The sequence below is a fragment of the Orycteropus afer genome, unplaced genomic scaffold (genome assembly GCF_000298275.1).
Source record: "Orycteropus afer afer isolate SDZICR_OR568_19922 unplaced genomic scaffold, OryAfe1.0 scaffold00005, whole genome shotgun sequence".
Lineage (NCBI taxonomy): Eukaryota > Metazoa > Chordata > Mammalia > Tubulidentata > Orycteropodidae > Orycteropus > Orycteropus afer.
Window position 1 is genome coordinate 28,247,765 of NW_006921592.1, and position 15,563 is coordinate 28,263,327.

The 15,563-nt window shown below is 38.9% G+C and overlaps 1 protein-coding gene across 1 annotated transcript in view; it reads right to left on the minus strand.

The window, feature by feature from the left end:
- CDC14B (cell division cycle 14B) overlaps positions 1-15,563 on the minus strand; it is a 118,224-nt gene that overhangs the window by 73,663 nt on the left and 28,998 nt on the right. The window contains exons 2-3 of the mRNA XM_007939232.1: positions 1,720-1,810; positions 982-1,057 (exon numbers count right to left, since the gene is read on the minus strand). Of these exons, the coding sequence (XP_007937423.1) occupies positions 982-1,057; positions 1,720-1,810 (167 nt within the window). The remainder of the gene's footprint in view (positions 1-981; positions 1,058-1,719; positions 1,811-15,563) is intronic.

Consider the following 15,563-nt stretch of genomic DNA (forward strand, 5'->3'; position numbering starts at 1 on the left):
TCAAGTGGACACATGCCCTTGAGAGAACAATCATGAGAGAAGGAAGGGCACCTTATGCACAGGGAGACAGCTTAGGGGGCAGGAGAGTATGGAGGGATGGACACTGGGAGGAAATTGGCGAGGAAATTAGAGGGGAGCTGTTGCATTGTGGTAAACTGTGGTCAATGACATGAGACAAAGTATATGTGAACTGTATATGACATGAGACAAAGTATATGTGAACTGCTGTATCGAGAGTGAATTTGCTCTCTAAATCTTTACCCAAATCTAAATAAAATAAAATTAAAAAAAAAAAAAAGTACCTGCTCCCAAATTTTTTAGTTTTTCATTGATAATTTATAGTGACTAATTTGGAACTACTAACAATACATAAATACTTCATTTTGGGTATGACCAATATTTAAAAAATTTTTTTTTACAAATAAATGGGGTCTAAGCTCTAATCAACAGAAATATACTTTTGCAACTCTCAGAGATATAGCCTTAAAGCTAGGTGGCATACACTAGCTTTTCCTGTTCCTTAATAATATGACTAAAGCATCTCAGTAGAGTCATGGGAGATTCAAGATACACTGAGACAAAGTAAGACGAGGCCATTTTTCTTACTAGCTTGCTAGCACTCTACCAAAGGCAGGAAGAACAATGACCAGATCAAAGGAAGAGCTTCTCTAGTTAGGTTTCAATTCCATTAAGTCAGAAAGTAAAAGGTTTCCTCCATTATTCAATTTCCACTTTGGCTTTTCAGAGTATTTGAGTAACATCTACCTAAATGACCAAAACTTAACCTGTCCAATCAAAATTTTAGGGAAACAAGTATACATATACAGTATGATTTTATAAAAAAAGAAAAAAAAAACCTGTATGTCCCAACCACCACTGCAATGAAAAACATGACATTCCCTTTGTCCCGTTTCCCTTCTTTTTCTCCCAAGCTAACAATGATTACTTAAAGTAAATCTTAAGTTAAAAAAAAAAAATTACCTTTAACTTCTTATTTATCTTGCAACAATACCTGTAAACCATTGCCAGATTGAGTGGTCCAAAATCTGCATAGAAGCTTTGAAAATAAAAAAACAAGAATGCATATGTATATTCTAGATGCTCTAAATATAAATGTCTATTTTTTGGGGCTACAGACCAAATTAAGAAAGGCATACACCAAATTGTTAATCAGTCATAAAGTTAACAGATAACCATGTTACAAACAGAAAAAATATTCTGGCAAACAATGCCTATAAAATAAATGCAACTAGTTAGATCCTGCATCATCTAAATCTAACCTCAAGTAACATATAAAAACACCTTCTAAATAAAAAACTTGTTTTCCATATTCTTCCACTGTAAGAAACACAGTCTTACTTTAGTACACTAGTTTATGTCTCATTTGTGGTATATACTATTAAATTTCAAACATAGATGTTCAAATTTAAGGAGGTTATTTTAACTTCAATCCCCCCACCCAAAGATCTACTTCCATAAAGATTTACTTCCTTGGAAACCCATGGGGGTTCCTAAGTCAGAACTGACTCAATAGCAGTGGATTTTTTGTTTTTATAAGGATCCATTTTATTACTACAAGTTAAAAAAAAAATCCTGCAATTTCAATCAACATATTTGTATTTTCCATGGCTACCCAATTTATCAACATACCTCTAAAGTCTTCAAAACAAACAAACAAACAAAAAAAACAAGTACTAAGAATAACAAGTGCATACTTACTTCTCATATTCAAGTTCATTATCTATGGAGAAATAATGTAGATTTGATGCACTCTTTGGTCTGCTGTAGAGAATGGCAAAACAAAGGCGATCTGAAATGGAAAAATTGTCATGTTCCTTCCTTCACATTATTAAAAATCATTTTATATCATGATGCAACTCTTTTCAGATGAAGTCAAATTTTTATTTTTTCCATGCATGTATCAGATGGAGGTGGGGGAGCAATGGGTAATATCAAAATACTCTGACTATTTTGGTGGGTAGTGATAAGAAAATATTTTTTAAAAAAGAAATTACGTTTCACCTTAAGTTTTAATAATGACTTCAAGTAACTACACAGTTTGAATTCTGGAGGAACCTTTCGTTAGAAAATTTTAGTTGCCCTGAACTAAGAAATATCAGCAAATGACAGCATGCAGTTGATGACTAATCATCAATCTTATACTAAGCTTATGATTTTTGCTATGTTTTCGACACATCCTATAAAGAACGATCTTCAAATAGCACATTGCTTCAAAATTAACATTCACAGAACAGCAACACACCATGTTTAAACTGTTCTTAAGGATCACTACTTTTTTGTGACTTTTTGTACTTTTACAATTAGACATTACCGAAGGTTGGGCAATCCTACTTCCGTAGTGATACTGCCTCGGAAACCCAAGGAGGGGCCGCTAAGAGTCAGGGCCGACTCGACGGCAAATAACAACAACAACAACAACCATTAAAACAAGCAACGAGAAGTTTCTGCATGATGAGGTTGAGATGATCTTGTGTGCGTAAGTGCAGTTTGGCTGCTGGGAGGTCCTAACAATTAGCAAGGTTGGTAACAGGTAGTAATGCTAAGTGGCTCCACCCCTCTTCCCAAAAAAGAACTGCCAAAAAAAGACCCGGGCAAAACAAAGTCATCCAAATAGTAATACTATTAGAGCTAGAACTAGTAGAATGCCTTACGCTTGAATTTGCCTCAAAAATGTAAAATCAAGTACAACTTTAAATACATATATGCGCACACACATTAATAGGTTACACACACACACATACACTTTCACTAGAGCAAGAAGAAAAAAAGGACACAGCTGGCATCCTTTCCCCACACAGTGATTTTTAAAAACATTTCTGTACGCCACTCAAGTCACGCGGTATTAGTTTCCTTGTAAACTCAACTAAAATTTCTGCAACCACAAACACTCAAACGAATGACAAGGCTTATTTCTTCCCCACCACAAATGATCCTTGATCCCGTGTACAGTGGCCAAGGTTGTTTGCTTTCCTAAGTGGAGAGGCTCAACTTACGAACTAGTTAGTGAGTGTGAGTACACAAGGGTCACAACCACCCATGCATGCGCGTATGCGTCCCTAAGCAAGACCACTGCCTGAGGGAGGATCCAGAATCTCGGGAGGTCACTCACGCCCAAGATTCGGCGTTTGCCCTCCTGGCCCACACCTAGGGGTTTCCCCCGGCCCTTAGTGCCAGATGTCCTTTAAATAAGGGGCGCGGGGAGGTGGGGGGGGGCACTCGGGATCCGGAAGCCCCACGCCCTCGCGCACTCACCTTTGATCACCTCCGCTATCAGACGGGTCCCCTGGCCCTCCCGGCTCATGACTCCAAAGCATCTGGAAGGCGGAGACCGAGGGGAAGGACCTGGTGGGTCAGGAGCTGCCAGCGGCTAAGAGGGGAGGGGCTGCGGCCATACCCTCGAAGTTTAAAAGACGAAAGGTTTAAAGGGCCGCGCCCAGCACCGGGCGACGTCCTTCAGCCCCGACCCTTGATACAGACTACATGCCACCAACGCAACCGAGGAACAACAAACCAAGTGAGCCAACCCCGGAAGTGTAAAACTTCTCAAAACAGCCCCAAAGGGGGCGGCCAGGGAACCAAGGATGATAAGCTCCCTAAGCCCTCTCAGCTTTCGCCTACTCGTTGGGGACACCCGGCGGCCGTCTGCGGGGCCGGGGTTCCTTCTGCGCCAAAATTTTGAACTTCAAGTCGGGACGTGCAGCCAAAGCGTCACAGAGGCAAACAGGGTCTAGGAAAGCTCTTTATCATGAACTTCTTGGAAGAGAAGGGCCAGACCAGAGCCTCACAGCGGACAAGACGCGAGAGTGCCGGGCGGCGCCGGGCCAGGGCACAAGGCCCCTCCCTCAGCCACCCTCGCCTTTGCAGCCACTAGGGGACGCTGCAGTGGCGGTCGCCGCACGCTGAGCCCTGTCTCGGCTGTCCGTGGCCGGGCAGGAGGTGGCTTCTCTCGCACGCTGCGGTCCACGGTCCGCGGGAGGCCATGGGGCAACCTCATGTGGACTCGGGGGCCAGGGCGTCGCAAGGCCTCATGGGCCGGCGAAGCCCGGGCGTGCCGTCGGGGGAACTCGGTGACGAGCGCCGCTGCGCTGAGGTCCCTCCGCCCTGCCCTCAGACCCGCCTTCCCAACCCTGTACAGAACCTGGCCTGGCGACGGAACGCCCTCAGGTAAATTCTTTAAAACGGAGATCCTCAGAATTTTTCAGGATTTAAAGATAAGCCTAAAACTGAGATAATTTATTCCTTGAAAAGTCTGAGATTTCTTCTCAGAAAAGCATTTTTTAAAAAAAATTCTAACACAATATTAAGTAACCACTTCAACTATTTTAAGGCTATGTTCATGTTTATAATCAAAAGTGAAAACTATTTCTGATACAGATGATACCAATTTTGCTATATACAATGTAGTGCTGGGGTTGTGGTTAAATTTCATTCTCTCCTGTATTTTTCGAGTTTTCTACTGAAAAGTGTTACTTTAAAATACAAATAAAATTCATGAAAAAAAAGTTCAATCTACCCTTCCTTCAGAGGAACTATACAGCAATAACTCTTAACCAAGAATTACACTTTATTTATGATCTCAGTATGACAATATATACATTTTGCTTCAGAAGTAAAACTGCATACTTCCTAGCCTTATTCTAAAATTACAGATGGACCAGAGTAAAATGTAAAAAAAAAAAAAAAAAACTATGAATTATTTTTTATGTTCTCCAATGTTTTCTTAATGATACAAAATCTAAAAGGCATAAAAAACCCTAATTAATTGATACACATTTTTAAAATGTCTTCCATAGCAATAAAAACAAAGTGAAAAGGCAAACGGCAAAAGTATTTTAAATTCAGTTCAAGAAGATGCTCACCTTCAATTTTGTTATTGCAAAATAACAAAAACACAAATTTAAACTTGAGTTACCACTGTTTCCTCAGACTGGCAAAAATGGAAGTAATGTGAAAAGCTACTATGTTGGCCAAGTTGTGAGATAATGGGCACACACATATCACCTGTGGGTGGGAACATAAATTGGGACAACCTCTACGAAATGCAACAAAACAGTCTGGCAGAAATTTTCATGATTGAAACTGGAAAGATTGCCAAGATACACTACAAAGTGACAGAAGCAAGATACCCAACTCTGTGTGTGTGTGTGTGTGTGTGTGTACAATGTGCTACCATAAGGTGCATGAAAGCATATGTACTGTATAGGTATATGATTATATATGAAATCTCACATAGTAAATCCCTGGAAGAATTGGTAAACGGAAAAGTTGGTAATGGTCAATGCCATTATAGAAGGACACTCCAAAAACCAAACTCTCTGCTATCCAGTCCATTCTGACTCATAACGACCTCGATTGGGTTTCCACGGCTGTGTATCTTTACCAAAGCAGACTACTTCTGCAGAGAAGCTGGTGGGTTCCAAGCACTGACCATTGGTTACCAGCCAAATACACTGACCACTACACAACCAGAGGTCCTTGCAGGACTCTGGATACATGGAAATAGACAAGCATAAGAGATTTGTTATACCTTATGACTTTCTGTCACTTTTGAATTTTGTGTCATATATAGGTATATTCAAAATTAGGAAGTTTTTAAAAACATTGCAACAACAAGCACACACACACAATGCACTACTCTCGAGTCGGATCAGACTCAATAGTGACCCATCCCAGGTGGTATCACTACAGAAGCACATTGCCCAACCTTCCTTCCGAGGAGTGGCTGGTGGGTTTTTGGTGTTCAATTATCTCTGAATAATATACTCTCAAAAGTCTGTTGTTAGAGTGGTATTGCAATAAACTACCATACAGGCTGGAATGCTGTGAGAGGGTCATGTATTATTAAATTGTTACTAGAAACAGGGCTCTTTATGAGTTTTGCTTAAAGTTCCACGATTAAACTTACAATGTAAACCAACTATAGTAAATGCCTTTAATATTTTTTGGTATCAAAACCAGAAAACTGAAGTACGGAAGTAAAAACCATCTTGCCTATACCCCTGTCACATAACACTACCACCCCTGCCTCTTTAACTGATAGAGTGGAAAGGACTGATATAGAAATATAGATTTCATATCATGAAATTTCACAATTTAAAAAAAATATATGACAAAAATAAAATCCATCCTTGGGCCAAATTTCTCTGCAGGTCTGATTTGGCTTTTGGAACTCTAGTTTGCTACTTCTTTCCTTAGTAAATATTTGTTAAATAAACAAAAATTTTTCCTATATAACAATTATGTTGTTGTTGTTATGTGCCGTCGAGTCAAACCCGACTCATAGCGACCCCTCCTTGGGTTTCCGAGGCAGTATCACTATGGAAGTAGGATTGCCCAACCTTCCTTCCGAGGAGTGGCTGGTAGGTTTGAACTGCCAGCCGTCTGGTTAGCAGGCAAGTGTCTTAGCCACTATGCTACCAGAGCTCCCATATAACAATTATAGATACTTGGAAATAATTAATCATAAAACATAGGAAGGTATGTTCTAAACCAATTGAGAAATATATGTAGGAGTCAAGAGAGAATTATAATACAGTGTCCGTTTTATAATATAAAAGAACTCCACTTGGACCAATAGACACAGTAAGCTACTATTTTTCCTCCTTGAACTGGGTTAGGCCGACTTCACAGATCCTGGCAGAGCAACTGGAGACCTGCATGGCTTCCCTACAGGGTGGTGAGCTTACCACAAGATAAGCAGAAAGGAGAACCCACATCCTAGAGAGCCAGAGAGAGCAGGCAAAAGCAGAGGTTCCACATGAACACTGCTTGTCTGAGAAAGAGAAAGGACCAAAACAATCAGTCTTTCATCTCTATTAGGTACTTTTAGCAGAAGAAGTGACTAAGGAAAGTAGAGGAATAAATGCTCATAAAAGTATTACTTTAAAAAAAAAAAAGCAGCAGCATTTACCCCTAAAACAACAATGATAGGTAACAATTATTGCAAATTTAGTGCCAGGTATTATTGTAGAAAGTTCTAAGTAGACATGACAATTAAATGCAATGTGGTATCCTGGATTGAATCCTGGAATAGAAAAAGAACAATAAAGGAAAAATTGGTGAAATCTGAATAAAGTCTGGAGAATACTTAATAGTAAAGTACCAATGCTGGTTTCTTAATATACCACAGTAATGTAAAATGGTAACATTAGAGGACACTGAAACTGAGTGAGGAGTATGCAGGAACTGAACGCTCTGTACCAGCTTTGCAACTTTACTATAAATTTAAAAATTAAAAGAAAGAAAAAGCAACTGACTGGAAGAAAATATTTGTAACATACACCACTAACTACATGATCATGTTTATTAGCCAGTAATATTACATGGATTTCATGTACCCTCTGATGCTGATGTGATGGGAAAAAAAACTCCTATGAAATGTTTTTTAAATGCATACAATCCAAAGAAAAACTGAAGCAAGTATAAAAAAGGCAAGTCACAGGGAAATAAATATAAGTGATCAAACAATATGTGAGCTGTTTAGCTGAAATAGTAGTAAGAAAAATTGAAATTAAAACACAGTAACGTTTCATTTCACTAACAAAGTGAAAAAAATTTAAAATACTGATATAAATTATGAAAAGGTTGTGAAGAAACTGCTTATTGTATAAAAAAGAGGGAGGGACTGACTGTAAATTGATAGAGGCCTTCACACAGGCAGGAGCTCTGGTGGCATAGTCCCTAAGGCATTTTACTGCTAACCTGAAGGCTGGCAGTTCAAACCTACCAGCCACTCCCCCGGAAGAAAGGTTGGGCAATCTACTTCCATAGTGATACTGCCTCGGAAACCCAAGGAGGGGTCTCTATGAGTCGGATCCGACTCCACAGCAGTGAGTTTGGTTTGGTCAGATAGGCAGTCTGGCGGTATCTATTATGCACATACCCTTTGACCCGATCAATCTGCTTTCCTTGATCTCTACCTGAGAGAATACTGCCACAAAAATAGTGCCCTGAACACTAAGAAGCATTTGTAAGGATATTTACTGTAGTACTATCTTCAGTAAAACTAAATGAAAAAATTATAATTATCATCAATAGGAGGATAATTACATAATTATTAGTGGTAGTCATACTGTGAATTATGTGGTAGATGAATATGAAATCTTTCCACTGCTGTATAGAGATAAATTAGATGTTTTTTTTTTTAAAAAAACCTAGCTGTATGATATATATATACACATATATATGTATATATATGTATGTATATATAAAAGAAAATGAAATTAGGTGAATTTATATGTGAAAACAGAAATAGAAATATGAAATTGACTCAAGGGTAACTAACAACAACAGAAAAGCATGTCCTCCTAACATCTTCGGATCCCAGTCATGGAAGTCAGAATCTTGCCTAAAGAAAAGAGAAATCTCACAGAAATGGGTATTAATAGCATTAATAGTCAGCAGACAGATATTCTCTTAGGATCACAAACCAAGAACCTAGTTTTTCTACCTGAATAAGCATTTTAAAGGGGAAAAAAAGTAAATAGTCTTTTTTCTTTCAGATTTCTTGGCAGTGATCAAAACAAAGAGTGACTTTTGAATATATAATGCTTTGAATATACGATTGTTCTTATCAAAAGCAAATTCTTTTCCATAATACTCTGTTATAAGGCCCGTCCAACAACATGTAGGACACATCACAATTCCAGCCTGGTAGTCATATCCTTAAGCAATTCTTCTCTAGAGAAACTTCTCAGGGAGATTAAAAGCATTATTGTGATCATCTGGCTGTAGTTTAAAAAAATTATGTACAGAAGAAAGGATTAAGAGTGCATATTAAATAAAAGAAAGGGGGTATCAGGGTAAAAGATTTAAATATACTTCACAAAACATATAGGAATGGCCTACAAGCACATGAAAAAGGCATTCAGCATCAGAAAAATGTAAATTAAAACCACAATGAACTATCACTTCACACCTACTAGAAGGGCTAGTTGCTCATTGCCACGGAGGTCATTCTGACTCATGGTGACCCATGTGTGCAGAGCCGAACTGCTCCATGGGGTTTTCAAGGTTGTTGTGACCTTTTAGAAACATCACCAGGCTGTCTTCTGAGGTGCTTCTGGGTGGTGGCACCTCTAGATGAAGCTGAACTGCCAACCTTTGAGCTAGTAGTCTAGTGCTTAACCTTTTGAATTTGTGCCACCCAGGTGGCCACTCAAACCAAACCAAACTCACTGCCACTGAGTCAATTCCAACTCACAGTGACCCCCATTGGGTTTCCAAGGCTGTAAATCTTTATGGAAGCAGACTGCCTTATCTTTTTTCCTGGGAAAGGCTAGTGGTTTTGAACTACCAACTTTTTGGTTAGTATCCAAATGCCTTATCCACTGCACCACCAGACCTCCTGAAGTGGCCACTGGATTGGCTAAAATTATAACACCACCAGTTGTTGGAGAAGATGTAGAGCAATTAGAACTCACCTACATTTTTAATAGATATGTAACCTGTTATTACTATCTTGGAAAAGTGTGGTATACTTTCCTTATGATCCAGCCATTCTACGCCTAAGTATATACCCAAGAGAAATTAAAACATGTCTACAAAAAGAGTTGTACATGAATATTTGTAGCAGCTTTATTTCTAGTAGCCAAAAACGAAAAACAACCCGTATTCATCAACAGAATAGATACACAGATTATGATATACTCACACAATGGACTAGTATTTAGCAGTAACAAAATAATGAAGTACTGATCCACAAACCAAGAGGGATATATCTCTAAAACATTATGCAGAGCAAAAGAAGACAGATACAAGTGACTCCATGCCTTATAAGCTCTCCTTATTATCTCTTCTTTTTTCTTATAACTAATGATCCACCTCTCACACTACCTTGAATATCGTTATCCAATAGAATTTACTGCGATGATGGAAATGTTCTGTATGTACAGTGTTCAGTACTGAAGTCAACTATTGAATATTTTGAAATGTGGCTAGTGAGTGAAGGAACTGAATTTCAAATGTTATTTAATTTTAATTAAAATTTAGCTACATGTGGTTAGTTTAGTTGCTTCTCTAATAGACAGCACAGACCTAGAGAACAGGAGTCCGTTAATTTCTAATTGATAGCCTCTGACAGGTGGGACTGAGAAACAAAAGGACTCCACTGTCAGCAAAGCAAAACCAGGGGAGCACCACAGCTTCTGCTTTCAGGGCCTTTCATTCAGGAGTCTTGATCTCTAATGCCTCACGGCACAACTCTGATTTCCCAGCTGACCTGACCTAAAGAGAATGAGAATACCTATGGTCAGAAACATATTGTACCTAGCATAGTCTCTTGATAACATTCAGGCACTCAAGTAAATTCCCTGTTTAATAGAAAACCAAATGAATAAACTAATGGAGGGCTAACAGAAAAGGGAATTCTTATTTATTGAGTATCTCCTAGACTACACGATTTACACGTTGTATCAGTTATATTTCACCAGTCTTATGATATCAATAGTATTATTGCTTTGTTTTACAGATGGGAAAGGCAGTGCCAAGGAAGGATACATAACTTGTATAGGATCACTCAGCTATGAGAAGATAAAACAAAGCTTTGACCTAATTTCACCAATATATCTCAAATAGATTAATATTTAAGGAGCATGCATACCAGGAATTATCCTATAACATTTGGAAACAGATCATGGTGACAGATGAACAACAGGATAAATGTAATTAATGTCAATGAACTGTACATGTGAAGAATGCTGAAATGGCAACATGATTTGTTACATTTACTACAATTAAAAAAAGGGACTCCTAGTGCTCATTATTATATCAGTGTGACCCCAAGAAAAGCATGTGGAAGAATAACAGCTCAGGTAAATAACGTTCAAAACTACATATTTTATATGATAAAGATTTAACATTTTAATTTTTTTTTTTTTTCCAAAAGACATGACAGACAGGAAAAAAATTAAAAATCACTGAAACCCACATTGTATAAATGCTGTACTTGAGCCTTTAGAGGCTCAGTTCTCATCAAAGCTTTGCTTCCTTGTGGGAGCTGTGACACCACAGAAGAAACATGTAGGGATTCAGAAAGGGAATCTGAAGCAGGATAACTCTGTGAAAACCTAAGAAAAAGAGTGGGATGTTCATTGAAATTCACTGAAAACCCTCTATGAACTCAGCTACAGGGTTATTCAGCAAAGGAGTATACTTTCTTATGCATGAGTCATTTTCTAACACAGCATATTTTCACAGCAGTAACATTTAATTCTCTACAGCAGCTGACTGCAGTGGTCCAAACCTGTCGGGCTCTACACGAAGCAGTGAGTCCAAGGATTTTAAGATAAATGTATTTATACATTGACATTGAGGGAAAAAGGAAGAACTCTTGTTAAGTTTCCCAACTTTATAAATTTTGAGTTAGACTTCTTTGGAATGGTACATATTCTTAAACTTGAAGAATTTAAAACATTGCTTTTCCTACAGGAAAAAGGTAGTATTATGAGAAGTAACTGGAAATTCAAGAATTTTAATATGAATACTGACTCATATTTATGACTTTTATGAAAAAGTGATGATTAGCTTTTAACTAGAGTGGCTTTCCATTTTACATTATTATATATAAAAAAAAATTATAGCAAGGATTGTGAGGATGGCGTACAACTACACAGTATTTCCGTTCTGTAGTATACAGGGTCCCTATGAGTCACAGCTGATTCAACAGCACCTAATAACAACACCACCATAAAAAATACAGCCTAAAAGCATGAATTAAATCTTTCTGCTGAAAACATCGTAAAATTTTCCTAAATAATTCTAATTTCAATTGTTCTGTTCTACTCATAAAAGTAAACCTTTTATTTGTCAGGTGCTTTCTTTGCTTAAGATACAAGTAAAACATTCTCTAAAATCTAGATTCATCATCTCTAGGAGCCTAATATAATCCAGAAGAGAATATCTATACAAATAACAGTATTTACATTAGTTTGCAAATAGCAACTAGATATGAAACTGAACTTTTCAAAACCATTTAAAGGCCATTTTGCTTCCTAAGCAAATTGCTATTCACTTATTGAATGAAGAAATCTACTCACTGAAATGTGCTCACCCTTCAACCAAAAAAACTAAACCAGTTGCTATTAAATAAATTCCAACTAATGGTAAACCTGTAAGACAAAGAAGAACTGCCCTATAAGCTCCCCAAGGCTGTAATATTTATGAAAAAAGTCTGCCACATCTTTCTTCTGTGGAGTGCTGGTGGGTTTGAAACACCAACCTTTTGGTTTGCAACTGAGAACTTAACTACTGCACCACCATGTTACCTATAATAACCATTAGCTGTGCTAAATGATTAAACATGGCTCTGAAAACAGCTAAATATATTAATTAATAGCACAGTGGTTAAAGTGTTTGGCTGCCTACCACAAGGTTGGTGGTTTAAACCCATCAGCCACTCCATGGAAGAAAGATGTGGCAGACTACTTCCATCAAGATTTACAACCTTAGAATCCCTATGGGGCCATTCTACTTTTCCTTTAGGGTTGCTATGAGTCACAGTTGACTCAGGCAATGAGTTTGGTTTTTTGGTTTTATATTAAGATACAGAGATCTGGTGGTACAATGGTTAAGACCTGGCAATCTGCTCTCATAAAGAATTACAGCCTAGGAAACACTATGAGGCAGTTCTCCGCTGTCCTATAGGTCACCATGAGTCAGAATCAATTTGATGGCACGCAACAATATACTAAGATAAAATACTAACAAGATCAGAACAATCTCTAAATTTTAACAAAAAAACAATGTTACTATCTGCAATGTAAATGTAATATTGAGATGGGGCTGTAGTAGTGCCTCAGCTTTTATTTTACATATAAACACTCATTGAACAAATATACTTCTAGCTTCCCAAATCCTGTGTTAGGCACTAAGGAGACAAAGTTAAATAAAAGTATAATGTTTTCCCTAAAGAGTTCAGTTAACTATTCAGAGAATAGCTAATATATGAAATGAAATAGATCCCATTTACAGTAGTCAGAACAAATCTATACCTAGGAATAGATTTATCAAGTAATGTACAAAAGTGGTATGAAATTTTAACACATTAGTGAGGTAATCAAAAGAAGACTTGAGCAAACAGACATACCATCCCATGTTCATGGATCATAAAGATTGTTTTTTTCTCCGTAAGTTAATTGTTATAAGTATTAGGATTTTTCTTTATTTATGGAATAGACAAGTTGATCTGAAAGTTCATATGGAAAAAATAAGCAAGAATAAACAAACGGGGATTGAAAATGGAGTCTCGCCAGTGAGCAGCACGTTTATTTTTTCCCTCTGGTATCTAAGGACTTTAAGAACTAGGTACAGTTTGAATTGGGATCTGTGGTGCTCTGAACAGCTCACTGAATCAGAGTGCACCAAACACAAAAGAGCAGAATTGGAGGAAAGGCAAAGGGAGATTATTTAGGAAAGAGCTACTGCTGGAAGACGAACAGGCAACCGAGAAAGACCACTGGAAACCTTTCTGGGGCAGTCACTGTCTGCTGGGCGGAGGCGGCCGCCTGAGATCCCCGAGCCAAGAACAAGGTCACTTATAGCAGCTTACCAGCGACCAATACAATTATTACAGCAGGCAGTGGCAGAGACCTGCCTCCAGCGGCTTATCTTGTCGGTAATTTGGGTGATCTGGGTGCAGTCGGACACGGGACACCATTGCTGAGACTCAGGTGGAGATCTCACTGGTGCTCCAGAAAGGCTAGCTCCCTCCCCTCCCAGCGGATTACAGAGCGGGCTTGGGTCAGACTGGGAGACACCGTGCTTTTCTTTGCCATAGTTATCGGGACCGCAGGTCACTGACAGGTACTCCTCCTACTCCACCACAGCTAAAATTGCATGTATCTTTGGTGCCGCAGGTGGGCAGCATCGCAGACAAACTCCAGAGCCGACCATTACCGGTCTGGCAGGATTGTGTCGCCACTGTGGGCAGATGGGGCATGGAGAGCAAAAAAACCACAGCTGAGCACGATCCCGCAAATTTTGCCCTGGAGCTGTGCTTTGAATCTGTGGGGCCGCAGAGGTGGGGGCTTTGAATGTGCATGAAATTGGCAGAAATTTGTGACCCTCTAACAATAGGAATCTTTCCTGAGATTGAGCTGTGGTCTTGCAAATAAATACGTCATCAATAAAAGCATGCCCAGCTTTTATTCCCCAACTCCAACACACCTGAAATTGCACACACCTTTGGCGCTGCAGGTGGGTGGTATCACAGACAAACTCCAGAGCCGGCCATTGGTGGTCTGGCTGGATTGCGTCAGCACCACGGGCAGATGGGGCACAGAGGACAAAGAAACTTCAGCTGAGCCTGGTCCCATGAACTTTGCCTTGGAGTTGCGCTTTGGCACTGTGGGGCTACGGAGGCGGTGTCTTTGAATGTGCCTGAAATTGGCAGAAATTTGTGACCCTCTAACAAGAGGAATTTTCCTGAGGTTGAGCCACGGTCTTGCAAATAAATATGTCATCAATAAAACCCTGCTCAAAGCCCTAGAAACTGACCTTAGCAACACCAAGCTTTCCTTCTTCTGCTCCCACCTTCTCCACCAATAACTTCACTCATTCAATAGAAGAAACCATATTCAGCCAATTACCATAAAACCTCCGCTTAGAACTCTAAACCCTCTGTATGAAAAACAGAAACACATATCCACACTACACACAGTGATTCCACCATTCCAAAGAAAACAGCAGAGCGACCCAACACACCTGAATCAATATGATAAAACACACTAGCTTCACCTTATCAAAATATTAAGCCATAAAACCATGACAAAACAAATCAACACGTAACCAGCAGCTAGAGACAACTTAAAGAGACAACGCTCTACCAGATTCCAAGGGCTTAAGAAGAGGTTCTGCTTTCCAGTAACCCCAAGAATTCTCTGGACTGGCACTATACAACTGAAAAGCTCTTAGGTTTTTTTTTTTCCTCTCACGATTAACCTAGTTACTTGTTGGGATTTTTTGTTTTGCTTTTGCTTTTTTTTTCCTCTTTCCTGTTTATTAGTTTGTTTTCTTTCTTCATTATTCTCCTTCTCTACCTTTTTTCTTTTAGTGACCTATCCCCAGATATTGCATATTTACCTGGTTTCTATTTCTTTTCTCCACTCTTTCTTTTTTTGGGTTACTGTTCCTGTGTGATTTCAGGGTGTATTTTTTGTCCATGTGCTTTTACTTTTTTTGATGGTTATTCAATTGTAGTTTTTGCCTAACTGAGTGGGAGACAAAAACAGTCCCCATAAGACACGAGTGTACCCACACCTCCTGCAACTTCACTTACTGAGCAAGAGTCAGGACCTCCTTCTCCACCAGGAGACCAATGATAAAAAACCACCAAAAAAAACCTGAATCACCCTTGGCTGCTCTCACAAACAATTAACAGAGATCTTAATACAATACCACGATGTCGCAGAGACAACAGACCATCACAGTCCACACAAAGAAGCAGGATAAAGTGGTAGAAACAAGGAAGCAGGATACAGACCCAGAACACATCCCTGAGGAAGAAGTAGCATTGAACTCTCTGATAAGGAATTCAAAAGAATTAT